Source organism: Piliocolobus tephrosceles, chromosome 20 (genome assembly GCF_002776525.5).
Source record: "Piliocolobus tephrosceles isolate RC106 chromosome 20, ASM277652v3, whole genome shotgun sequence".
NCBI classification, from domain to species: domain Eukaryota; kingdom Metazoa; phylum Chordata; class Mammalia; order Primates; family Cercopithecidae; genus Piliocolobus; species Piliocolobus tephrosceles.
The window spans coordinates 19,484,783-19,510,782 of record NC_045453.1 but is presented as its reverse complement, the minus strand read 5'-3'; the positions used below and the strand labels follow the sequence as shown (position 1 = coordinate 19,510,782).

The 26,000-nt window shown below is 45.5% G+C and overlaps 2 protein-coding genes across 2 annotated transcripts in view; one reads left to right on the top strand and one right to left on the bottom strand.

The window, feature by feature from the left end:
• Positions 1–17,746, bottom strand: part of SLC2A10 (solute carrier family 2 member 10) — a 42,597-nt gene extending 24,851 nt beyond the window's left edge. Inside the window, exon 1 of the mRNA XM_023197054.1 lies at positions 17,494–17,746. Within this exon, the coding sequence (XP_023052822.1) occupies positions 17,494–17,746 (253 nt within the window). The remainder of the gene's footprint in view (positions 1–17,493) is intronic.
• TP53RK (TP53 regulating kinase) lies at positions 17,555–21,276 on the top strand. The gene is made up of 2 exons (XM_023197055.1): positions 17,555–18,027; positions 20,218–21,276. The coding sequence occupies exons 1-2, from the start codon at positions 17,745–17,747 to the stop codon at positions 20,694–20,696; spliced, it is 762 nt and encodes a 253-aa protein (XP_023052823.1). The 5' UTR covers positions 17,555–17,744; the 3' UTR covers positions 20,697–21,276.
• Positions 21,277–26,000: the final 4,724 nt, after the last annotated feature.

The window sequence follows — 26,000 nt, the reverse complement described above, 5'->3', positions numbered from 1 at the left end:
GCCGGCCATCCGAGAGGCGGCATCCGGCCGGGGCGGCGCAGGGGGAGCCAGGAGGCGCGCACTCTTGGGGGCGCGCGGGGGCGGTGTCTACACCCCGGTAAGGGATCGGACTTCCAGCCGGCAGCGCCTGATCGGGACTTACCCATGGTTAGCGGGACTCTGAGGCGTGCTGGGGGCGCTGGGGGGCCGGGTGCGCATCCCCCGGGCCGGAGTCCCCAGCGCCGCCGCTGCCGGACAAACTTTCCGGCCCGCCCCCCGCCTCTGTCCCTCCTGCCCTGCTAGCCCGCGCGCGGCGCCGCCAACGCCACGTCGGCCAGCCAGGCCCCGGGGCCTGGAGGCGGGACAGAGGGAAGCCCGGGACCGCCCCCGGCCGCCCCAGGCCTGGCAAGGATCCCCTCCCTCGCCCACTGTCCTCCCGGGGGCTCCCACCCGCCGTCTCCCGGGTCCCCTTCATTGGTAGCCCTCCCCTGGAGGGGACACACTGGCCAGCCATCCTCCCTAGTAGAAGACCCCACACGCACTGTCTTCCCCTGGTCTTTTTGCAGGGAAGAGGTGTCCCAATCACTGGTCCACACTTGTCTGGCTTCCGCAGCGTGCGCACACACACAACACACACAACACACACATCTACACCGAGTGAGACATTCTCGCATACCCACTGGAGCCGCTCACTCTCTCATGGATTCCTCCCTCATTCACTCCACGCTTGGGTTTGGACACCACCACATGCCAGGCACTATGCTCCGCTTGGGATGGGCCGAAGAACAAAACAGACAGGTCTTCTGTTTACTTTCTGGGAGGGGAAGAGTTTACATTCTAGGAGGGGAAGACGAAAAAGAAATAACTAAAGGATCCTGAGAAATATCAGCTAGTGATAAAGACTAAGCAGAGAGTTAAACTAGGGTGGTGGGTTAGGCAGGCACAGGTGGTTGCTTTAGCTCGCCCATCTTAGGAGAGGATATCTGAGCAGAGACCCGGCATTTCCCGCAGAGGGAACAGCAAAGGCAAAGGCCCCGGGGTGGGAAGGAGCTTATGGGGTATAAAGAACGCAGAAATGAAGACAGAGTGTCTGGAGCAGAAGAGAAGACAGGGAGAGAGGAGGGAGATGGGGGCTAAGGGAGGGGCTTTGGTGGGCCAGGGTCAGGAATGTAGATTTCACCCCCATCAGCAGGAGAGATAACTGGGGAGTTCTAACTGGTTAAGGGCCGGAATACTCAGCCTTCCCACCTGGGAGGCTGTTGCAAGGTGAGAAGTTGGTTTGGGCTCATGTGACAGTGGTGAGGTTGGACAAAAGTAGGCAGATCACATATAGACTCAGTAAGAACTTACAGACTGAAGAGGGGCAGCTTGGGACTGGGAAAGGAGATCCAGAGTTCTGTCTTGGCTGTGTGACATTTGAGGTGCTCAGCAGGCATCCATGTGGAAATAGGTGGGCAGTTGGCTATGAGCCTGGGATTCTGGAAAGGGGTAGGCTGGGAACACCACCATTAATGCTCACTCGGGCAAAAATGCATGTACAAGCCCAGCACTCACATGGGCGCAGCCTCATCCAGCCTCTCAATACGTGTTCACAGATAGGCACCTTCGCACATGTGCACCAGTAGCTGTACCCTCACCAGCCAAAGTCACAGCGACCCCTATCGCACAGGTGGATACACAGGCGTTCTTCCATGCTACAGGCACAAGCAGGTATCTCAGCAAAGATAACAGCATCCACAAGACCTCTGACCAGGGGATCCTTGCACAGTTTCAAAAATAGTCATAGCTGGGGCAGTTTGAAAACATGGCTCCAGATTTCGTTGTTCCTTCCCTTGAAATCAAAGTGGGCTTGTGGCTGGTTTGATCAGTAGCCTGTAGAGTGACACTGTGTAACTTCTGAGACTGGGTCACTGGAACACTGGTGCCTGGATCCCTGAGCCTTCATGTCAGAAGTCCGATTACACGGAGACCCTCCTGGAATTCGTGGCCTAGTGGCATCCTCTTCTCTTCTAGATGTCACTAGAAGTATCACTTAGCAACTTACTTCTAATGAATAGAAGACAGCAAATGTGGTAGATGTAATTTTTGGATTAGGTTATAAATGATGGTGATTTCTGTGTTGTTCAGTTTCGAGATCTCTCACTCATTTGCTCTGATGAAGCCTTTGAGCTGCCATGTTTTGAGCTTCCCAATGGAGAGGCCCACATGGTGTTAAGCTATTGAATCACATAGCTAATGCCTTCAGGCAATAGCCAGTGAGGGACTAAAGCCCTTAGATCAACAGCCCCTAAGGAGCTAAATCTGGCCAACAAGCTTGTGGTCAGCTTGGACATGATTCTTCCCTCAGCCTAGCCTCGAGGTGACTCTAGTCCTGGCTGACACCTTGATTTCAATCTTGCAAGATTCTAAGCTCTTGCTCAGAGCTAAGCTATACTAAATTTTTTATCCTAGAAGACATGAGATAATAAATGTTTGTTTCTTTAAGCCGCTAAATTTCAGGGGTAATTTGTTACACAGTGATAAATAACTAATACACGTTTCATTATTGTTATCTTGATTAGAAAAAGGAGATGGATCATCTCCAGGAGAAAGTAGGGATTAGGTTATATCTACATGGACACTGGGAGGCTTATCACCCTCAGCCTTGAATCTCTCCTCCAAACCATCAGAAGCTGAGAAATCGGTGAGGATAGTATCTAACTTTAATTCAGTGTGATCTTAAGGGACTGAAAATGCCTCTGCAAAGATTAGAGAGTGAGAGAAATCTAGCATGGTTGACTCCATCTTGCCTCTAACCTCACAGGCTACCTGTCTTCACTTATTTCTGGGCATAGGCCAAGCCAATCATGAGAGGAGTTTAGTTTATATTTTAACTTCAAAGTAAGGATGATAATAATCGCTCCCTAAAACTAACCCCCTCCTTGCTCAGGGACTGAAGCCACCTTTGTAAAATTAATGAAAGTCCATGAGGTTAGGATTATAGGATGGGCCTGAATTATGCTAAAATGCAGATTTGGTTTTGATAATTCCTTACTGTTCAGGAGTCAGGTGGCCAGCGGTCACAAGATTTGTAATTTTCCCAATTACTCGTGTAGATATCAGCACTATTGTAGAACCTAAGATTCATCTTTTGAGATATTTTTCATATTTTCACATCCTGGCAACCAACTGACCCCACCTGGACCAAAGATTCATGACCCAACTGGTCCTGTGGCCCCCATCTAGAGGCAGACTCAGTGCATGGGGCCATTTTCCGCATCTCGATGATTTCACCCCCCAACCAATCAGCAGCACCCAATCCCTAGCCCCCTGCCCATCAAAGTATTTATAAAAACCCTGGCTTCTGGGCCGGGCGTGGTGGCTCAAGCCTGTAATCCCAGCATTTTGGGAGGCCGAGATGGGCGGATCACAAGGTCAGGAGATTGAGACCATCCTGGCTAACACGGTGAAACCCCATCTCTACTAAAAAAATACAAAAAACTAGCTGGGCGAGGTGGTGGGCGCCTGTAGTCCCAGCTACTCGGGAGGCTGAGGCAGGAGAATGGCATGAACCCGGGAGGCGGAGCTTGCAGTGAGCTGAGATCCGGCCACTGCACTCCAGCCTGGGCGACAGAGCGAGACTCCATCTCAAAAAAAAAACAAAAAACCCTGGCTTCTGAAGTTTTCAGAGACTTATTTGAGTAATAATTCCACCTAGCCCATTGGCTAGCTCTGCATTAATGAAAGTCTTTCTCTGCTGCAATACTGCAGTCTCAGTGAACTGGTTTTGTCTATGCAGCGAGCGGGAAGAACCCATTTGGTGATTATAGGACTTTGCTGAAAAGCCCTTCTCACCAATGTCTGTCTCTAAGTGTTGTGAACCTCAATTTAAAAAGCCTGTTCATTAGCTTGGGGTCCATCATGGAAAAAGGAGTTTCTCTGATTTAAAAAAAAAAAATTCCCTTAAAAAGCCACTTTACTAAACTTCCTTTTATAGATGGCCTCAGAACCCAAGTTGATTTCTTGGGGAGTGACACAGAATTTAGATAAAATACAGGATAAAATACAGGATGCCCAGTTAAATGTGAATTTCAGATAAACATGGAACATACTTTTAGTACAAAATTACTTGATGTATATCTGAAATTCACGTTTAACTGGGCATACTACTTGTTGTTTTTGCTAAATCTGGCAACCTTACCAGCCATTGTTTTGGACTAAGCTCCTGTACTCATCCCCAACAGAACAGACTGAAAATCAAAATGGAGTCACCCATGCTAGAGTTCCAGGTCATTGAACCTAAACTAAGTTGTTATCTGACCTTTCCCGAAGGAGTGTTTGTTAACAGCCCACTTCCCAAACAGCCAGCTTAAATCTTCAATCAGCATGATGATGAAGTTCCCTCTGCTTTCATCCTTACACAAAAAAAGGTAGCCCAAAGTAATCTGTTGTTAACCAGTTATTTTTCTATTGCTCTAAATTAACTAATATACTTTTTGTTCTTTGTTTCTGCTTTCTTCAGTCATTCTCTGTCTTTATAAAGCCAACCTCTGCTTCTCAGCTTATTGGAACATTTATTCTCTTTGATGAAATGAAGTGTTGCCTGATTTTAGAATTGCAAATAAAGCCAGCTGAGATCTTTAAACTTGTGATTTTGTCTTTTTACACAGCTAACGAGGAACAGACCAGGAACAACTGCACTTCCCTGGTGCTGTCGGGATGGATCAGAAGAGGCAGGATGAAGACAGCAAGACCCAAAAGGAGGCTTCAGCTGTGAATCACGTAGCAGGGCATGGAGCTTAAACTCAGCTGGCGGCAACCCTGAAGTTTAGCAGGAATGAGGAGGGGAGGGCACGATGGAGGGTTGGATTAGGGCTGAGAAAGGGAGTTATAATTTGCATGTTTAGAGTTTGTATTGTAGGTGGATTCTGCTTTGAGATTTTAGTTTGCATTTTTTGTGATGGAGTCTCACTATGTTGCCCAGGCTGGAGTGCAGTGGCTACTCAAAGGCATGATGATAGGGCCCTACAGCCTCTAACTCCTGGCTCAAGTGATCCTCCTGCCTCAGTCTTTTGAGTAGCTACGACTACAGGCATGTGCCAGCATGAAACTGTCCTCATAGGGTTAACAAGAATTACATGCTGGGTTCCGGGCAGAAATATAGTTATAATTAAGCATTAATTTGGCTGCCCTTTGGCCCACTTCCTTGTAACTGAAGGTCAGGTGACACTAGATACTGCCATTTGCATCCCCATTGTTCCTATAGATAGGATTTCTGACCTTAGCATCGTAAAGCTTTTTGTTTAGGAATTGCTTAAGATATTCTTCAGATCCTGAGTTCCAGTGGACCAGCAGACGTCAACCAGTTTGAAGACCTCCACAGAGAACTGAATCAGCCTAAGAACGAAGTTTCTTTATCTCCCTGTCCTGTGACTTCACCCTGCATTCTTCAACCTACACCTCAGCCCACTCCAAAACCCTTAAAATCCCAAGGCTCAAACTCCTCCAGGAGATGGATTTGAGGTTTCCTTCTGTCTCCTCATTCAGCTGCCCTAAGATTTTTTAACTCTTTCTCTGCTGCAACCCTCTGTATTGGTGTATTGACTTGCCCTGCTTCAAGCAACGGATCTGTTACAGTCACAACCACACCCAGCTTACTTTGAGATCTTTTTTCTTTTCTTTCCTTTTCTTTCTTTTTTTTTTTTTTTTTTTTTTTTTTGGAGACAAAGTCTCGCTCTGTCACCTAGGGTGCAGTGTAGTGGCGCGATCTCAGTTCACTGCAGCCTCTGCCTCCCAGGTTCAAGAGATTTTCATGCCTCAACCTCCCAAGTAGCTGGGATTACAGGTGCCTGCCACTGTACCCGGCAATTTTTGTATTTTTAGTAGAGACTAGGTTTTGCCATGTTGCAGGCTGGTCTCGGATTCCTGGCCTCAAGTGATCTGCCCACCTCAGCCTCCCAAAGTGCTGGGATTACAGGTGTGAACCACCACACCCAGCCACTGTGAGATCTTAACTACTGTTTTTCTCTGTTTTCTCATTTACCATTTATAACACCCTCCCAACCCTCTCTATATCTCTTCTTTGCATATTTCTCTCTGTTGCACTTATCACCATCTGATACACTGTGTATCTTTTTTTAAAGACAAAAACAAAAATGGAGCTGTTTATTAAAATAGCAACATATGACACATTAAAGAACATCATATGTTAAAAATAATACGTATTTGGAACAAGACTCGAAGAAACAAAAACCTAGTTACATTTTGGTATCTTTCTGGATAAGCGTGGTTTTTGTCTTCATTTTTTCATATATATATATATATATATGCTTTATTGAAGTGTTGAAAGAAAAACTTTGGACAAATTAAATTTAACAGAGTTTAATTCAGCAGAGGATAATTTGTGAATTGGGAAGCCCCCCGAACCAGAATAGGTGTTACCACGTGGTTGGAGAGGATTTATGGACAGAAAAAGGAAAGTGATATAGAGAAAACGGAAGTGAGGTACAGAAACAATTGGATTGGTTACACCTTGGCATTTGTCTTATTTGAACACAGTTTGAACAGTTGGCCACCACTGATTGGCCAAAACTTGGTGACTGGTACAAGGGTAAGTTGCAGTCTGTTTACACATCTAGTTAGGTCATAGTTCATTATGTACAGAGAAACTTTTAGGCTGAACTAGAAATAGGTGAGGAGGCAGCTTTAGGCTAAATTTTATTTAACAGGAGCACAGTTGACATACAATAAGTGGCACATACTTAAAGTGTACAGTTTGACAAATTTTCACACATTTACACCTGTGAAACCACCATTACGTGAAACCATCATCACAATTAAGATAAGGAACATAACTATTATCCTTAACACATTGTATCTCTCATTTGTTTACTCTGTCTTCTCCCTTAAAATGAAGCGCTATGAGTGGGATTTTTTTTCTTTCTCTTTTTTTTTTTTGTTGAGACAAGATCTCGCTCTGTCGCCCAAGCTGGAGTACAGTAGAGCAATCACAGCTCACTGCAGGCTTGACCTCCCCAGGCCCAAGTGATCCTCTCACCTCAGCCTCCCATGTAGCTGGGACTATAGGCGTGTGCCACCACATCGGGCTAATTTTTTTGTATTTTCTGTAGAAATGGGGCTTTGCGGCCGGGTGCGGTGGCTCAAGCCTGTAATCCCAGCACTTTGGGAGGCCAAGACGGGCGGATCACAAGGTCAGGAGATCGAGACCATCCTGGCTAACACGGTGAAACCCTGTCTCTACTAAAAAAAAAAAAAATACCAAAAACTAGCCAGGCAAGGTGATGGGCGCCTGTAGTCCCAGCTACTCAGGAGGCTGAGGCAGGAGAATGGCGTGAACTCGGGGGGCGGAGCTTGCAGTGAGCTGAGATTTGGCCACTGCACTCCGGCCTGGGCGACAGAGCGAGACTCCGTCTCAAAAAAAAAAAAAAAAAAAAAAAAAGAAATGGGGCTTTGCCACATTGTCAAGTCTGGTCTCAAACTCCTGGGCTCATGTGATCTCAACACCACAGCAGAAATCTGGGTTCCTAACTCCGTGATGTACCATTTCAGGCCTGGCCCCACTGTCTCTGTACTTCAAAGATAAACTGCAAGATTGTTTGAGTCACTGTGATTGTGAGTCTTTCTGTTATCTACAAATGGACCAAGTCATTTCTAGTATGTTTTAACAGTAGTGGGATAAAGATGTAGTTTTAAAAAATCATCATTAAAAATATATTATCCCACTACACTCAAATAAAGGGAAATCTAATGTTCTGGAGCTGGATTCTATGAGTATGGTGTATGGAGGAGGCTGACATTTCTCCTCATCACTTCTTGCTTTTTTTCCCTGTACTCTTGCCTAATTCCCTACCCCTGCTCAAGCCTTAATTCCTGTAATACTTGACCCATTTTTCTTACAACTTTGGAGTCGTGCACAAGGCGATGTATGTGGTTATATTTATTGGAGGTTTGCAGTGATGCAGGCTTATTACCACCTAGAACAGTGCTGACATTTTCTTTTAATTTAAAATTCAACATTACAATTCTAAGCATGTATCAGCTTCTTTCCACAACAGGAAATTCTGGCCTGCTGACCTGTAGTGAGCATCTCGGACTTTTGCCTGCCTGATATTCGTTATCCCTTCTCCTGGTAAGACCACTCAGATTTTCCCTTGGGGAGTCACGCTTCCTCCACTCTCCATGTGAATTCCAATGGGGCTGGCCCCACCTCCCCTTTCCACATGACCAGATCTGGCCAGTCTTTTCTATTGCTTTGTCTACAGTGGTGTGTTCAGAAACATGTAACCCAAGGCAGACCAATGAAAATTGATCCTGGGATTTTTGCTAGAACTGTCGGGGGGAAAAAGTGTAGCGGGCAAAATAAAAATTCACAAAGACGTTCCTATTCTCATCTCTGGAAACTGTGAATATATCAGGCCACATGGCAAAGGGGAATTCAGGTTGCAGATAGAATTAAAGTTGTTAGTCAGGCTGGGCGCGGTGGCTCAAGCCTATAATCCCAGCACTTCGGGAGGCTGAGGCGGGTGGATCACTTGAGGTTAGGGGTTCAAGACCACCCTGGCCAACATGGCGAAACCCCGTCTCTACTAAAAATACAAAAATTAGCCAGGCATGGTGGCACACATCTGTAATCTCAGCTACTCAGGAGGTTGGGGCAGGAGAATTGCTTGAATCTGGGAGGCGGAGGTTGCAGTGAACAGAGTGCACTCTGGCCTGGGTAGCAGAGTAAGTTAAGACTTCATCTCAAAAAAATAAAGTTACTAGTCAGCAGATTTTGGAGAGATTATCCTGGATTAGCTGGGTGGGCCTAATGTAATCACAAGGATCCTTAAAAGTGGAAGAAGGAGGCAGGAGAGAGAGCTGGGGAGATGGCAGCCTGAGAAGGTGATATGGTTTGGATGTGTGTTCCCTCCAAATCTCATGTTGAAATATGACCCCTAATGTTGCAGGAGGGGCCTAAGAGGAAGTATTTGGGTCATGGGGGCAGATCTCTCATGAATGGTTTGGTGCCCTCTGCATGTTCAAGAGTGAGTGCTTGCTCTATTAGTCCATGTGAGATCTGGTTGTTCAAAGAACCTGGCACCTCCTCCCTTCTCTCTTGCTCCCTCTCTCACCATGTGGCACATATGCTCCCCTTTCACCTTCTGCATGATTGCAAGCTTCCTGAGGCCTCACCAGAAGCAGATGCAGTGTCGTGCTTCTTCTACAGCCTACAGAACCATGAGCCAAAATAAACCTCTTTTCTCTATAATCACCCAGCCTCAGGTATTCCTTTATAGCAACACAGAATGTCCTCACACAGAAGGACTTGACCAGATGTTGCTGGCCTTCAAGACAGAGAAAGGGGGCCATCAGACAAGGAATGTGGGCAGCTTTTAGAAACTAGAAAAGCAGGTAAACAGATTCTCTCCCTAAAGCCCCCAGAAAGGAACACAGCCCTGTTGACACCTCAATTTCACCCCAATGAGACTCAATTCAGACATCTGATCTCTAGAACTGTAAGATAATAAATGTCATTTAAGGCTGAGCATGGTGGCTCATGCTTGTAATCTCAACACTTTGGGAGGACAAGGCGGGCAGATTGCTTGAGTCCAGGAATTTGAGACCTGGCCAACAGGACAAAACCCAATCTCTACTAAAAATACACAAAATTAGCAGGGCATCGTGGCTCACACCTGTAGTCCTATAGTCCCAGCTACTCAGTGGATTGCAGCTGGAGGATTGCTTAAGCCTGGGCGGGGGGTGGTAGTTGAGGCTGCAGTGAGCCCTGATCGTGCCACTGCACTCCAGCCTGGGTGACAGAGTGAGACCCTGTCTCAAAAAAAAAAAAAAAAAAAAAAAAAAAGACATTTAAGCTACTAAGTGTGTGAGAATTTGTTACAGCAGCAACGAGAAACCAGTACAGAAGGGTCTGTCCTTTCTGCTGGGGTTGCTGGGCTGGTTGATGTGGAGCTCATCATGAGAAGGGGAGCACTGCTGGGAGCACTGCTGGAGATAAAGCCATCGAAGAGGGAAGCGATGTTGAGAGGCAGCCAGACACATCGTGTGAGCCCCTGGGTCCAGCTGCATCTAAAATAAATTTCCTTTTGTGTTTAAGCTTGTTTCTGTCATTTGCAGCCACCATGGCGATGAATAATGCAAAATGTATCCCCATTAGGCAGTCACTGGCAGTGCTGTGCTCAGTCCCCTGAATGCCTTGCCCTTCAGAGCACATGGCTGACAGTCAAGCTGGCATCTGCATCTGGGTTCTCTCTGCCCCTGCTCTGCTGCTCTGTGGCAGGCCAGGAGCACAGAGAAAGTAACATCTCTTGGGAACAACCCTCAATCAACGACTGCTGTCTGAGTACCCAGCTCCCTTGCCCCTTGGGTCTGAGGCCTGCGTCATCTACACTGGCTTCTGTTCCCCAGTGGGATTCAGCTCTAGTTGCCCAGAGTGAAAATGGGCTCACCTTTCACTGGCTGCCTTCCTGTCCTTACCTCACTCCTCTCCTGGTGTTTCTTGAGATTACAGTTGTCTAGGAGTTGGAGACCAGCCTGGGCAACACAGTAAGATCCCCATCTCTATAAAAAAAAATACAAAAATTAGCTAGGTGTGGTGGCTCATGCCTGAAGTCTTAGCTACTCAGGAGGCTGAGGCCAGAGAATCGCTTGAGACCAGGGGGTTTGAGGCTGCAGTGAGCTGAGATCATGCCACTGCACTCCAGCCTGGGTGACAGAGTGAGACCCTGTTTCTTAAAAAAGAAAAAAAAGCAGAGACCAAGGAGAAGGGGGAGTTTCATGGGAGATGAGTTTGGAAGAGGATGCGGGGATATCATGCAGGACCTCCTGGGCTGAATAAGGATCGGAGCTTTATCCTAAGTGCAGTGGGGGAGCCACTGAAAGGCTTTAAATTGAGTTTGCTGCCACAGAAGCCAGAACTAGTCTGACCATAGCAAGCCTGGGTCTTGTAAGTATGTTTTCATGAAGATTGCTAAGGCAAGGGCTCAGATGAATTTGGTAACCATAGAGACAACTATGTGGACACTAACAATTCTGATAATGAAGCCACAAACTTGGGAAACTGGGAGTTATAAATATAATTGGTTCTGGGTAGGTTTTGAGTAGTCTGGGCTGATGAAAGGTGCTAGAAACCACATTATGCCAACAGAAAGGGTCTTATGTTTGAAAAAGCGACCTGCCTCGTGTCTGAATGAAACCTAAGGACTGCAGAGCTCAAGGCATTGGTATCATAGCAACCCTCAGACCAAAGGGGCTTTTCTTTGGTATTTCAAACAGCGCCCCAATGACTGGGGGGTGGAAGGAAGGAAAATGAACACATGAAGAGTGTCTGCTATCCACCAGGCACCCTTATGTTGAACATCTCATTTAATTTTTATAAGCACTTGCCAAAGTAGAACTAATTATCCCCATTCTGAAGATGATTAAACTGAAATTCAGAAAAATGATGTTGGTGGTGTCACAGCATGCCAGCCACTTGTGGCTGCCTTTCCAATAGCTATGCCCAGCTCCCTTGCTCGTTGCTTGTAGAACACATCTCCATCTTCAAAGGCTGAAGATGCCAGATCCTCACTTTTCCAGCTTCCTCTGTAGCTAAGCCAAAGACACATGAGCCAACTGTGACCAATGCCCTTTGCGGGAAGTGTGATGGGGAGAGGAGAGGCTTTAGCAAAGGATTTTTTCTCCCAAATCAAGAGAACTATACAGGAGGTACTGCCCCTCTTCTTGTGTCTTTGGATAATGTGTGGAACTTTGGTAGCCATCTTGAGATCAAAAGGTGACAAGGATAAGGACCAAAACAACAGGCTGAGGCTGGTGGAAAGAATGAAAAGACCCCGTGTCCTTGGTATCTAATGACAGCTGGGACCTTCCACCTCTTGAAATTATTTATTTATTTTTTTGAGACGGAGTTTTGCTCTTGTTGCCCAGGCTGGAGTGCAATGGTATGATCTCGGCTCACTGCAACCTCTGCCTCCCGGGTTCAAGTGATTCTCCTGCCTCAGCCTCCCTAGTAGCTGAGACTACAGGCACAGGCCGCCATGCTCTGCAAATTTTTTTGTATTTTTAGTCGAGACGGGGTTTCACTATGTTGGCCAGGCTGGTCTCGAACCCCTGACCTCAGGTGATCCACTTGCCTCAGCCTCCCAAAGTGCTGGGATTACAAGCATGAGCCACCACACCCAGTCACACCTCTTGAAATTTTGGGAGATAATAAATGAACTTATTGTTTATGCCAATTAAGCTAATTAGTTGACTGATGTTACTTGCAGTTTAAAATATCAAAACCGTTGCACTCTATTAATGGTCCCCCAGTATCATTCCTCCCCTACTTCCTTTTAGTAATAATAGCGCAGGGTTTTAGCTGAGTTCGTGGCTGCCCTGCTAAAGAATACACTTCCCAGCTTCCTTTGCATCTTCCATGTGACTAAGTTCTGGCCAATAGGATGAGAGTGGAAGTGACATGTGCAACTTTGGGCCGAGTTCTTAGCTGGTTGATCTCTTTTTCCTGGTTGTCATCACCCTTTTTGCTGAGTGGAGAGGGCAACAAGTGGAGTAGACTCAAAGGAGGAAGCAACAAGTTGAGAATAACAGATCGGGACTGTTTCATAAGCAAGAATTAATCTCTCATATTTAAGCCACTATTTGTAGGTTACTTTGTTACAGCAGTTTATTTTGTTTCCTAGCTAATTAATACAGTAACCGCAACACACCTCCACTTAGTGGTGGTACAAGTCAGGGTTCTTGTTGCAAGCCACACACGGATGGGGCAAAGGAGAGGCTTCTACAGTGGGAGGTGGTTTCTGTGTTCCCCAAGACACCACACAATGGGAAGCCCCTTCCCCGCCAAGGAGCAGTGGTTGGATCCTGGGGGTCCATTTTCAATTGTCATCATACGAAATACTCCATAATAATCATAGCTTCCATTTCGAAGTGCGTATCATGTGTCCAGCACAGTTCTATGTGTTTTACCTCGTTATTCACTCAATCATAACATAAACCCTACAAGGTGAATATTATCTACAATCTTCTTTTACAGATGAGGAAACTAAAACACAGAGAGGTTAAATAATTCACTCTTCCTCAAACATGTCGAGCACACTTCCTCTCTGGGGCCCCTCCTATCTGGAAAGATCTTCCCCCAGGAATCCATTCACGGGGCTCAAATGTCACTTTTTCGTGGACACCCTCTCAACCACTTTATTTAAAATTAGGCCGGGCATGGTAGCTCACATGTGTAATCCCAGAAGTTTGGGAGGGAGGCCAAGGCTAGAGGATCACTTCAGGCCAGGAGTTCGTAACCAGCCTGCACTACATAGGGAGACCCTGTCTACAAAAAATGATAACAATTGGCTGCAAGTGGTGGCACATTCCTATGGTCCCAGCTACTTAGGAGGCTGAGGTAGGAGGATTGACTGCTTGAGCCCCAGGAGGTTGCACCACTGCACTGCAGCCTGGGCAACAGAGCAAGATCCTGTCTCAATTAAAATGAAAATAAAAAATAAAATAAAACTGAATCATTCCCTCCCACCCCACTCTACTACCCACAGGGTAACCATATATTGTATCATCCAAAATTGGATGCTTTTGAGAGTAAAGAGGGGACACTAGGCTGGGTGTGGTGGCTCATGCCTATAATCCTAGCATTTTGGGAGGCTGAGGCAGACGGATCACCTGAGGTCAGGAGTTCAAGACCAGTCTATCCAACACGGTGAAACCCCATCTCTACTAAAAATACAAACAAATTAGTTGGGCATGGTGGCACACACCTGTAGTCCCAGCTACTTGGGAGGCTGAGGCCCGAGAATCACTTGAACCCGGGAGGTTGAGGTTGCAGTGAGCCAAGATCATGCCACTGCACTCCAGCCTGGAAAACAGAGTGAGACTCCATCTCAAAAAAAAGGCAGGGGCACTAATGATAGTTATTCCAGGGTAACAGGCAAAAACTGGGGCTGTCCCTGGCAAGCTCGGATGCACGTCATCTTTCCCATCCCCCTTCCCTGCTTGATTTATCTCCTGCTAGCCCCTGTCAACGACACATTTTCCTTATTTGTTTATTGTCGGTTTCCACCCACTAGAATATAAATTCCTTGAAGGCTGTAATAATGATTCTCTATTTTCTTTACAGCTCTGTCCTCAGGGCCTAGCACAGTGCCTGGCCTATAGTAGTTACTCAATAAATATTTACTAAATGAATTAGTGAATAAATGAATGAATGGGCATCTAGTGCTGATGGGTGGGAAGTGAGGAAGAGGCCATAGATTCTCTTTCAGGCTCAGAAAGGGCTAAAAAGTAGAAGCCTCCCTCCCCTTTACTGCTTGGCTATTCTACCCAGAGCTCAGCTACATATTTGGCAGCCAGAGGTCAAGGCCTCAAAGGGCCATGCTTGGTGCAGTCACCCCAGGCTCACAGCACCTCTTTTCCAGCAAGAAAAATCCTCTGGGACCAGGCCACTGTCCTTGTTCTTTCAGCTCCCCGCCTGTCCCCAGTGCCAACTTGCTCCAGCCATGTGGAGCTGCTGGTTCTTGTCCAACCCAACCCTACCCTGTGTCTGTTCTCGCTGCCTAGAACCTGAGCACCCTCCCACTCCACCCCCTGACTGAGCTTTCCAGCACCTGAAAAACTCAATGAAGATGAAGATATGAGAAAATGAGACATCAGTTTGACTGAAGCATAAATAGGCACAAAACTTTGGGAGGGTAGTTTGGCTGAGGAGTCGAGTTTCAAAGCACTTGTCACCTACAACCCAGCGATATCACTTGTAGAAATATGTCCTCAGAAACACTCATTCATGTGTGCAAAGATGGCTGGATAAGCCTGCTCCTGCAGCACTGTTTATGAGACAAAAAAAAAAAAAAAAAAAAAAAAGAAACAAAACTGGAGGAGTAACGTTGTTAAAATGTCCTACAGATTCCATGTAATTCCTATCAACATTCCAATGACATTTTTTGTAGAAGTAAAAAATTCTAGAATTTATATAGAATCATAATAGATTCCATATAGTCAAAGCAATCTTGAGCAAAAAGAACAAAGCTGGAGGCATCACATTACCTGACTTCAAAATATACTACAAAGTTATAGTAATCAAAACAGCATGCCACCAGCATAAAAACAGGCACATAGACCAATGGAACAGAATACAGAGCCCAGAAATAAATCCATACACTTATAGTCAATTGATTTTCATCAAACATGCCAAGAACACGTAATGGAGAAAGGACAATCTTTTCTATAAATGGTGTTGGGACAACTGGATATTCATGTGAAGGAAATCAGACCCTTATCTTACATCATATGCAAAATTCAACTCAAAATGGATTAGACTTTAGTCTAATGTAAGAGCCAAAACTATAAAACTCTTATAAGAAAACAGGGACAAAATGCCATGGCATTGGTCTGAGCAATGATTTTTTGTGTATGACCCTCAAAACACAGGCAGCAAAAGTGAAAATAGACAAATGGAATTGCATCAAACTAAAATGCTTCTGACCAGTCAAGAAAAAAGAAAAAAGAGTGAAAAGACAAACTACTGAAAGGGAGAAAATGTTTGCAAACCACACATCTGATAAGGGGTTAATATCCAAATATATAAGGAATCCAATCCAATAGTAAGAAAGGACAAAACCTGAATTAAAGGTGGGCAAAAGATCAAAAGAAATATTTCTCAAAAGAAGGCATAAAAATGGATGACGGGTATATTTAAAAAATGCTCAACATCACTAATCATCAGAGAAATGCAAATTAAACCCCACAATGAGATATCACCTCTGACCTGTTAGAATGGCTATTATAAAACATAAGAAAGATAAAAAGCGTTGGCAAGGACGTGAAGAAAAGGGAACCCTTGCACCCCATTAATAGGAATGTAAATTAGTACAGACATTATGGAAAACAGTATGGAGGTTCTTCAAAAAATTAAAAATAGAACTACCCTATGATCCAGCAACCCTACTACTGGGTACACATCCAAAGGAAACAAAATCAGTATATTGAAGAGATGTCTGCATTCCCATGTTAATTGCAGCATCATTCGCAATTCTCAATCTAAGTGTCCATCAATAAATGAATGGATACAAATATGGTACATTTATATACACAATGGAATACTACTACTCAGCCTTTAAAAAGAATGGAATGCTGTCATTTACAGCAATATGGATGGAACTGGAGGACATTGTGTTAAATGAAATAAGCCAGGCACGGAAAAACAAATATCCCATGATCTCATTTATATGAGGAAGGTAAGAAAAGTTGAACTCATGCAAGCAGAGTAGAATGGTGGTTACCAGGCGCTGGGACACGGGGAGGGAGATTGGGAGGATTTTGAGATGTTGGTCAAAGGACACAAAATTTCAGTTAGGAGGAAACATTCATGAAATCTATTGCACAACATGGTGACTACAGATAATAACAATGTGTTGTATTCTTGAAAAATGTGCTAAGATAATAGATTTTAAGTGTCCTCACCCCCAAAATGATGAGTATGTTAGGTAACATTAACTAGCTGGATTTAGCCACTCCACAATGTATACATATTTCAAAACATGTTGCTCATGATAAATACGTACAATTTTTAATTTTCCTTATGTACCTCTTCATCTGGCTGTTCATTTTTATCTTTTATACTATCTTTTATAATAAATTGGCAATAGTAAGTAAAGTGTTTTTCTGAAAAACAACAAACTGGAAACCACTGCTTAGCAACAAGAAACTGCCTGACCAAGTAGAAGGATGTGGTAGTTCTGTATGTACTGATATGGAATATAGTCCGAGATAAATTGTTTAGGAAAATGAAAAGCAAGTTGCAAAAGAACCCACAGTATGATGTCATTTATGTTGGAAAAAAGGCCACAATGATGTGTGAGTGTGCGCACTGAATAAAAGAAAATTCTGGAAAGAAACTAACGGCCAGCGGTGTCACAAGGAGGATAGGCAGTTTATTTATATGTGTGTGCGTGCGCAAAGTTCCGTATTGTAAGAATTTGCTACAGCCTTTGTTATTAGCTTTGTAATGAAACAGGTAGAAACTGAAAAAGTTTAATTCCTCCCAATTCAGTTTAGGTTCTGTCTCCGGAAAACTTTCCTGGATTCCCCAGCCCCCACTCCCCGCCCCATCCCACCGCCCCCACTGCCCTCTCTGAGTCTCAATTTTCTCTTTTGTAAGGATTTTCATCATTTAATCTTATTTCTTCTGAATGCACTAAATGGTAGTTATCCTAGCACTTACGAGGATGTCGGAAACACGGTTCATTGTCTGACCCTTCCGACACTGACTAGTATGAGTACATTTTGGGGGGAATTTAGGAGTCAGGGGAAGAGGTGTTCCAAAAAGACGCTACTAGAGGGTGCACCTGACCAGGAGGAGACTCCTTAAGTGAGCAAAGAGCGTCCGACGTTTTTCTCGAGAGGAGCCGAAGTTTTCCGGAAAGAGACGACCAACTGGGAGGTGGTCTCCCAAAGCCGGTTGCGGGAGTCACCGAAGATTTCCGGAGAGCCAAGGAGTCGGGAAGAGCCACTTACCGAGAGTTGCCGAACGTGTACGGAGATGGCCGAAGAGGTGGAAGGCGGGGCCACAAGAGCCCTTCCTGCAGGGAACCCAAGGCTTCAGAGAGCCGAAAGGTTGGGAAGCGTGACCACTCACAGGCCGGAAGTGTCCGGGTCGGAAGCGTTCGGGTAACCGAAGAAGTACCAGGATTTCCGAAGCGAGCCGAAGCATCGCGATAGTTTTCTGAGAGAGCTGGTCGGTCGGAGCTGTAGCGCCGAGCACAGTCATGGCGGCGGCCGGAGCTGCTGCCCCGGACGATGGCGAGGAGCCCGCGCCGGAGGCTGAGGCTCTGGCCGCGGCCCGGGAGCGAAGCAGCCGCTTCTTGAGCGGCCTGGAGCTGGTGAAGCAGGGCGCCGAGGCGCGCGTGTTCCGCGGCCGCTTCCAGGGCCGCGCGGCGGTGATCAAGCACCGCTTCCCCAAGGGCTACCGGCACCCGGCGCTGGAGGCGCGGCTTGGCCGGCGGCGGACGGTGCAGGAAGCGCGGGCTCTCCTCCGCTGCCGCCGCGCGGGTAAGGTGGGCCCGGATCCTGGCGTGGGCGGCCCCGAGGCTCTGGGGCCTGGGCGGGTGAGGGACTCTCCTGCGCTCCGAGCCTCGATTTGCCTCAGTTTCTCCTTCTGTGCCTTCTGCCGTGGCCGGCCTTTCGAAAGTGTTCTTCTTTCATCCCTTTCTTCATTCGTTAAGTCTTACGTGGCCTTGCAGCGTCAAGCGTTTGTCCTGGGGCCGTTCTGCCAGGTTCAAATTTGGACGCTGTCATTATTACTCAACGTTGAACATGTTTAACTTCCCTGAGCCTTGATTTCCCCATTTGACTCGTTTCAATTTTCGATCATTATCTTTTCATTTATTAGTTTTAAGAAACATGTAATTACAAGTACTTGCCTCACTGGAGCCAGGCTGTCTGGGTTGAAATAATAACTCTGCTGCCTCTTATGTAGCCTTTCAACAAGTTATTTAGCCTCTCGACTTCGGTTTTTTCACCTGTAAAATGAGAGACATAGTAGCAATATCCATGTTATAGGGATGTTGTGACCATTAGAGGAGGCATGTGTGCAGTGTATTATGTTCGAATGTGTGCCTGGCACCTAGTGCTCAGTAAGTGTCGGATTTCATTAAATTGCCTATTTATTTTTTCATTATTGTGCGCCAGCGCCATAAACCTTGTCCTCAGATGAGAAAGTGACAGTCAGAGAGAAGTAACTTGCCCGAGGTTACACGGCTACTAAGTGGCCGGTCCAGGCCCTCAGCTCCGTATGCCTCTGACTCAGAAGTACTGGCTTTTTACTTTTACGCTTCTTGCCTTTCTTTCTTTTATTAGTATTTTTTAGGTACTTGTGGCTGCCAGGACATTGTTAAGTGCTGGGAGATCTAGCAGGGGGGACATTCAGTAGCCAACAAGCAGACACATTGCTGCCCTTTCAGAGACTGAAGATTTCATGAAGTTATTTGTGTGTTCATATTTCTGTTTTCAGCCTCTTATGATATGTTTCGTTAAGCAGAGATTATATTATAAGCTGGCTTGTTTATTACTGTATCCCCACTGATACATCTCTCAGTTTCTACAAAAGTATACTGAGCCTGGTTGACTTTCATTAAAAATTCATTTGAGTTTATTGGAGCTGTTGTTCCTTGTATAGTAGCAGAAACTGAGGCTTAGAGAAGTTAATGTAATTTTTTTTTTTTTTTTTTTTTTTTGAGACGGAGTCTCGCTCTGTCGCCCAGGCTGGAGTGCAGTGGCCAATCTTGGCTCACTGCAAGCTCCGCCTTCCGGGTTCATGCCATTCGCCTGCCTCAGCCTCCAGAGTAGCTGGGACTACAGGCGCCCGCCACCACGCCCGGCTAATATTTTGTATTTTTGGTAGAGACGGGGTTTCACTATGTTAGCCAGGATGGTCTCCATCTCCTGACCTCGTGATCCACCTGCCTCTGCAGAGAAGTTAATGTGATTTTAAGATTAGATTGGACAACTAATAAGAAAAGGAGCTGGGATTTGAACCCTGTCCTCTCTGACTATGAAGATGAACTTCGAAGCCAGCACACTGCTTGGCCTCCTGTTTGTGTCCTCATCAGTAGAAACTGCTCTGACTGGGCTGTGCCTTACTGTTTGTTTTTGTATTTTGAGACAATGTCTCACTTTGTCACCCATGCTGGAGTGCTGCAGTGGCGCAATCTCAGCTTACTGCAACCTCCACCCCCTGAGTTCGAGCTATTCTCCTGCCTCAGCCTCCCGAGTAGCTGGGACTATGGGTGCATACCACCACGCTCTGCTAATTTTTGTATTTTTAGTAGAGATGGGGTTTCACCCTGTTGGCCAGGCTGGTCTTGAACTTCTGACCTCAAGTGATCCGCCCGCCTCAGCCTCCCAAAATGCTGGGATTACAGGCATGAGCCACCACACCTGGCCTTTGTTTTGTTTTTTAGAGAGTGAGTGTGACAAATGAAGTTCAGTGAGAAAGGGTGGTTTGGAAGGGAGGAGGAAGCTATGGCCTCCTCAGTTTAGCTGTGGGGTGGTCCCATGTATAGTCCTGCAGGGGGCATGAGCAGGGGAATATTCCATTCAGTTATACCATTTCCTGTAGCATTCCTAAATTGTCCTGAAATAAGTAGATATAGATGGAAAAACTGGCTTAATCTTTGAAAATTAAGTTTATCCATTAAAAAAAAAAATCCAACCCAATAACCACTTATGTCTTGATTTCAGGAATATCTGCCCCAGTTGTCTTTTTTGTGGACTATGCTTCCAACTGCTTATATATGGAAGAAATTGAAGGCTCAGTGACTGTTCGAGATTATATTCAGTCTACTATGGAGACTGAAAAAACTCCCCAAAGTCTCTCCAACTTAGCCAAGACAATTGGGCAGGTTTTGGCTCGAATGCACGATGAAGACCTCATTCATGGTGATCTCACCACCTCCAACATGCTCCTGAAACCCCCCCTGGAACAGCTGAACATTGTCCTCATAGACTTTGGGCTGAGTTTCATTTCGGCACTTCCAGAGGATAAGGGAGTAGACCTCTATGTCCTGGAGAAGGCCTTCCTCAGTACCCATCCCAACACTGAAACTGTGTTTGAAGCCTTTCTGAAGAGCTACTCCACCTCTTCCAAAAAGGCCAGGCCAGTGCTAAAAAAATTAGATGAAGTGCGCCTGAGAGGAAGAAAGAGGTCCATGGTTGGGTAGAAAAATGTGTATGACAGCCACACACAGTGAAGCTCTTTTTTCAAAGTAAATTGAAGACATGCTAAAAGTATGAGATGAGATCTAAGTAAAGGTGTTAAGATATTTTTAAGTGGTGTGTGATCGTGCCTGTGGTGTCATTATCATCTGCACTTCACTCTACTCAAGAGCTTACTATGTGTCTAAGTCATGTTCTAGGCAGAATTGGGTATTTAAAGTAAATCTAGGACAGGCTTCTCCCAGACTGTGACATGTATGTCTCAGATATATGGGTGTGGCGTTGAACCACATAATGAGAATGTTACTCTCTTTTTAGTCCTTGTGAGACAAGGATGAAGTCTCAGTGATACTCACTGAGCTTACTGGCCCTCTGACCCAGTGTTTTCTTTGTTGTGTACATGATATGTTTATTTTGAAACCAGTTTAATGGGATACAACCAGCATTTTTAAAAATGAAATAGAATTGCAGCGTAGAAAATATCAGTGTATTGTTTTATGAAACTTTCACATGTATATGTAGACAAGGATATGTACTGAGTTTTGATGTCAAATATATTTCTCTTTCAGGGTCATGATCAAAAAATGAAAAATCTGCTTAACTCCAATGTCTCTTAAAAAAGCAGACTTACAGCTTTCAGGCAATTGAAATTCATGTTAACATTGTTTTTGTTTTTATTGTCTTGTATTTTTGTGGTTACCTTCTAAGACAAGTGATTGATATGAAGTTCCTTTTAAGTTTATACACGTAAGCAAGCTGAGTTGATTTCTGTCACAGGTATAAGTAGGTAGAGCAAAAATGGTGAAGTGACTTGTGAAGACTGAAGTTTGATGAAGTCTGGTTTAAGGTACAGGTAAGCTGAGTGTGGATGCAAAGGTACCAGGAGCTAGCTTTTAACCTTGCCCAGCCTCAATTTCTTTTCTTAGAAGAAGCTATGTGTGGGTGGGAAGGGAAGGGAGGTATAATAAAATACCTTTCTTCCTTGTAAACTCCAATCAACAAACATATTTTGAGTACCTTTTATGTTCCTTGGCACCCTGTTGGGTATTGGGTACAATGGTGAGCCAGACAGACATAGCGCCTGTTCTTTTGTAAGAAAATTTATTTTTATCAAAAAGTATAAAGTAGTGTGATGTTTTGATATACATTATGAAATGATGACTACAGCTGAGCTAATTAACACCCATCACCTCACATAGTTACTGTCTTGTTTCTTTTTTCTTTTTTTTTTTTTTTTTGAGACGGAGTCTCGCTCTCAGCTCACTGGATCTCAGCTCACTGGAAGCTCTGCCTCCCGGGTTTACGCCATTCTCCTGCCTCAGCCTCCCGAGTAGCTGGGACTACAGGCACCCGCCACCTCGCCCGGCTAGTGTTTTGTATTTTTTAGTAGAGACGGGGTTTCAATGTATTAGCCAGGATGGTCTTGATCTCATGACCTCGTGATCCGCCCGTCTCGGCCTCCCAAAGTGCTGGGATTACAGGCTTTAGCCACCGCGCCTGGCCTATCTTGTTTCTTAATATAGCCATTTACAGCTGTGAATTTCTCTCTGCACACTTTTCATCACACACTCTCAGTTTTGGTATTTTGTGTTTTTGTTTTCATTCATCTCAAAGTATTTTCTAATTTCCCTTGTGATTTCTTTTTTGACCACTTGATTGTTTAGAAATCTGTTAATTTCCACACATTTGTGAATGTTCCAGTTTTGTTTTTGTTACTCATTCCTAGCTTCATTCCGTTGTGTTGAGAGATGATACAGTCAGTGCCTGTTCTTATGAAGCAAACATTCTGTAATAGTAGGACCAGTACCCTGTTTGTTTCATTCTTCACAGTCAGCACTCCCCAAGTGTCCAGCGTGGGGTGGATGGCCAGGAATGGTGAAAACTTCCCTTCCTGGGTAGTTGTGACTAATAGAGAGGAAAAATAATATCATTGCCTGCTTACTGCATGTCAGGCATTGGGCTGGGAATTTTTATATTGGATCTAAAATAACTCTTAAGTTAGGCGTTGTCCTCATTTTATAGATGGAGAAACTGGCCCCAAAAGGTGGGAACTTGTCCTAGATGTCACAGGTGGCAAAAGGTACTTTTACTTGGCTCCAAATCTGTGTTCTTTCCACTGACAAAAGAGATATGGGATATGGTGCATCTTCACAGTACTATAATAAGTATTGGCATATAACATTATTTTCAAGGAACTCCAAGGACCACAGGAGCTGACAAGTTTTTCAATTAATATTCCCAACATGAATGAGATGCCTCATTCCTCAGTTTCCTCACATGTATTATAAGGCTAGTACCTACTTTGTGGGGTATGGTTGGCTTATGTGCATTAAATCAGCAAAGCCCTAGTTGATATGGTTTGACTGTGTCCCCACCCAAATCTTATCTTGAATTGTTCCTGTAATCCCCACGTGACACAGGAGAGACCCAGTGGGAGGTAATTTAATCCTGGGGGCGGCTACCTCCATGCAGTTCTCGTGATAGTGAGTGAGTTCTCATGAGATCGGATGGTTTTATAAGGGGCTTTTCCCGCTTGTTTGGCACTTCCTGCTGCCATGTGAAGAATGATGTGTTTGTTTCCCCATCCGCCATGATTGTAAGTTTCCCGAGGCATCCCCAGCCATGCTCAACTGTGAGTAATTAAACTTCTGCTTTATAAATTACCCGGTCTCGGGTATGTCTTTATTAGTAGCGTGAGTAATACACTAGTACTCACTATGTGCCAGGCACTGGAGAATAGAGGGGAACATGAAGCTTACTTTCCTGGGGAACGTAAAATAAGGCAGTTTCAGACCGTGATGAGTGAAGATGTGAAGGAAAACCAGAAACACGGGAGATGAAGGGAGTATATCCCAGGCAGGCTGTGGTGTGCGACGTTGGTGAGGAAGGAACATCCCCGACAGCAAGGCCAGTGTGGCTGGCATCAGTGAGCAAGGAGGAGGAGCAGAACATGCGATGGGAGAGACAGGGCCAGATCCTGCAGGGCCCTGTTACAAGGTTGGGTTTTGTTCTTAATGGGACTCAGGGTTTTTAACAGGGTGACACCTGATTGTTTTGAAAGAGTTGCATTGGTTGCTGGCAGAAAACCATAGAGGGCAAGAGTGGAAGCAAGAAACCTGGAAGTGAGAAGGCGACCAAAACCAGCTGGGCCAGTGAAAACGGCAGCCAGGGTGGAAGCCGTGGCGAGCATGCTCCAACTGCTTGGCACAGGACCTGGCAGCCACCGAGGCAGGGAACGCAGTGGAGAAGCAGCCTTGTCTGGGGGAACACCCGAGGTTCGTTGTCGCATGGTCATGGAGATCAAGGACATGGACCCACAAAGAGTGAGTTGAAGAGCAGAAATTTAGTAGTTGAAAGAAAGAGAATAGCTCTCTGTTACAAGAGGGGTCCTGGAAAAATGGGTTGCTGGATCTACGGTGATCCAGCAGATCTGCCGGGGGGTATATAGATGAGCCGGTGAGGAGGTACTGTCTGATCTACACAGGGTGTGAAAAACTGGTTGGACCCAGGTGTGCCACTGGCATAGGGTATGAATCTCTGGGCACCCCTACCCCCATCTTTTATTATGCAGGCGAGTTCTCTGCCTGAGCTGTGCCATGTTGCCCATTTCTTTATTACTGTACACGTGCTAAAAGAAAAGGGAAGGTGGAGCCTCTGTGTTGGACATGCCTGGCCCCCAAGTAGCCCTTTTCTATTGGCACAGCTACCAGCATTCCCCTGTGCAAGCTTCCAGCTTCCTTATCTATGTTTGCAGCTGGATTTTTCAGGCTGCTCTTTGTTAGAAAAGAAATGATTTCTGGGGCTGCTTTTTTGTTAGAAGGGAAATTCAGCTGATGACTCTTTTGCCCTCAATATCTGCCTAAATAATTTCTTTCTACCTCCAGTATCAGTGGCCAGTGGTAGTTGGGGTAGCCACAGCTGTCAGGAAGCAGTAATGATCTTTTCCAGTATCCGGAGGGAGAGTGGCAGATATTGGAGACTGGAGAAACGTCACAAATGCCCCCAGGGGGAGAATCGCCCATCTGCATGCTTAGCCCGTGGCCCACAGTGGGAAATAAAGGGTTAACAAACGTTCCTAGGTGAACAGTGGATTCCTTCCTTAGTTCCGTGTCACAAAGGGCTAAGGAACCCTCTGCACTTTCAGATCCCTTGACGTCCATGGGGGAGCTGCAGGTGCTTTGCAGTGCTGAGCCAAAAGCACTAGCAGTTTTGTGTGAATCCCCACCTAAGCCCAACCAGATGAGGATTATGATCTCCATTTTATGGTAGAGGAAACAGCAATAGGAAATATCATGTCCTAGGGTCACAATAAGTGACAGCTGGGATTCAAACCCACGCTTTTAACAGCAGCAGCTGACTTTATTATAGAGTTACGTTCTTTGCATGCATTAACCCAATTTTACAGAAAAAGCAAATGAGACAGAGAAATTAGTCCTGCCCCAGGCCACTCAACGGATGGCAGAGCCAGGGAAATGTGATAGGACACTGAGATGCGACCAACACTTGACACAGGCCCACATTCCTGGAACATTGAAAAGTGCTTTTGTGGCCAGTCCATGGGGCCAAGAGAGGTAGTTCCAGAGTAGAGTTGCTTTAAAGCTAGGGGAGTGCTCCAAACAAGCTGTGTTCTTATTGTTGGATGAGCTGAACTGACCATGCCCACACCACGTGCTACCTGAGGGGTTGGGAACACCTACATTAGTGAAGACATGCAGGGCATAATCTCTGATTTAACTACAAGAGTTCACCATGTTCCTGACCCTGGGTCCAATAAAACTTTATTTACAAATCAGACAGTCAGCCTATGGGCCATAGTTTGCCAATTTGATTTTTAAAACCATCCCATTAAGATATTTGTCTTGATTATTGAGTTTTTGGGTGCCCCCTTAAATTTGTACCTCGCTTGCTTCACCCTAGTTCTAACCCAGCTGTCACTGACTGCCAGAACCCTGATGGAGGAGTCCATGTTCTTAAAAGGGCCTGCACCTGCTATGGTTTGAATGTCTTCCCCAAATCTCATGTGCTGGAAACTGCCCTACTTAGCAGTATTGAAAGATGGGGCTTTTAAGAGGTGATTGGATCCTGAGGCCTCTGCCCTCATGAATGGATTAATCCACGTGTGGATTAATACATTAATGGGTTATTATGAGAGTGGCACTGGTGGCTTTATAAGAGGAATAGAGACCTGAGCTAATATGCCCAGCACCCTCATCATATGATGCCATGTGCCGCCTAAGGTCTCTGTAGAGTCCCCACCTTCAAGAAGGCTTTGCAACCACCAGATGTGCCCCCTTGACCTTGTATTCCTC

Excerpts from the sequence above, each read along its gene's own strand:
- TP53RK (XM_023197055.1), top strand. The coding sequence starts at position 17,745 with ATGGCGGCGGCCGGAGCTGCTGCCCCGGACGATGGCGAGGAGCCCGCG. Across the intron at positions 18,028-20,217 it reads CCTCCGCTGCCGCCGCGCGG|GAATATCTGCCCCAGTTGTC; the intron begins GTAAGGTGGGCC and ends TCTTGATTTCAG.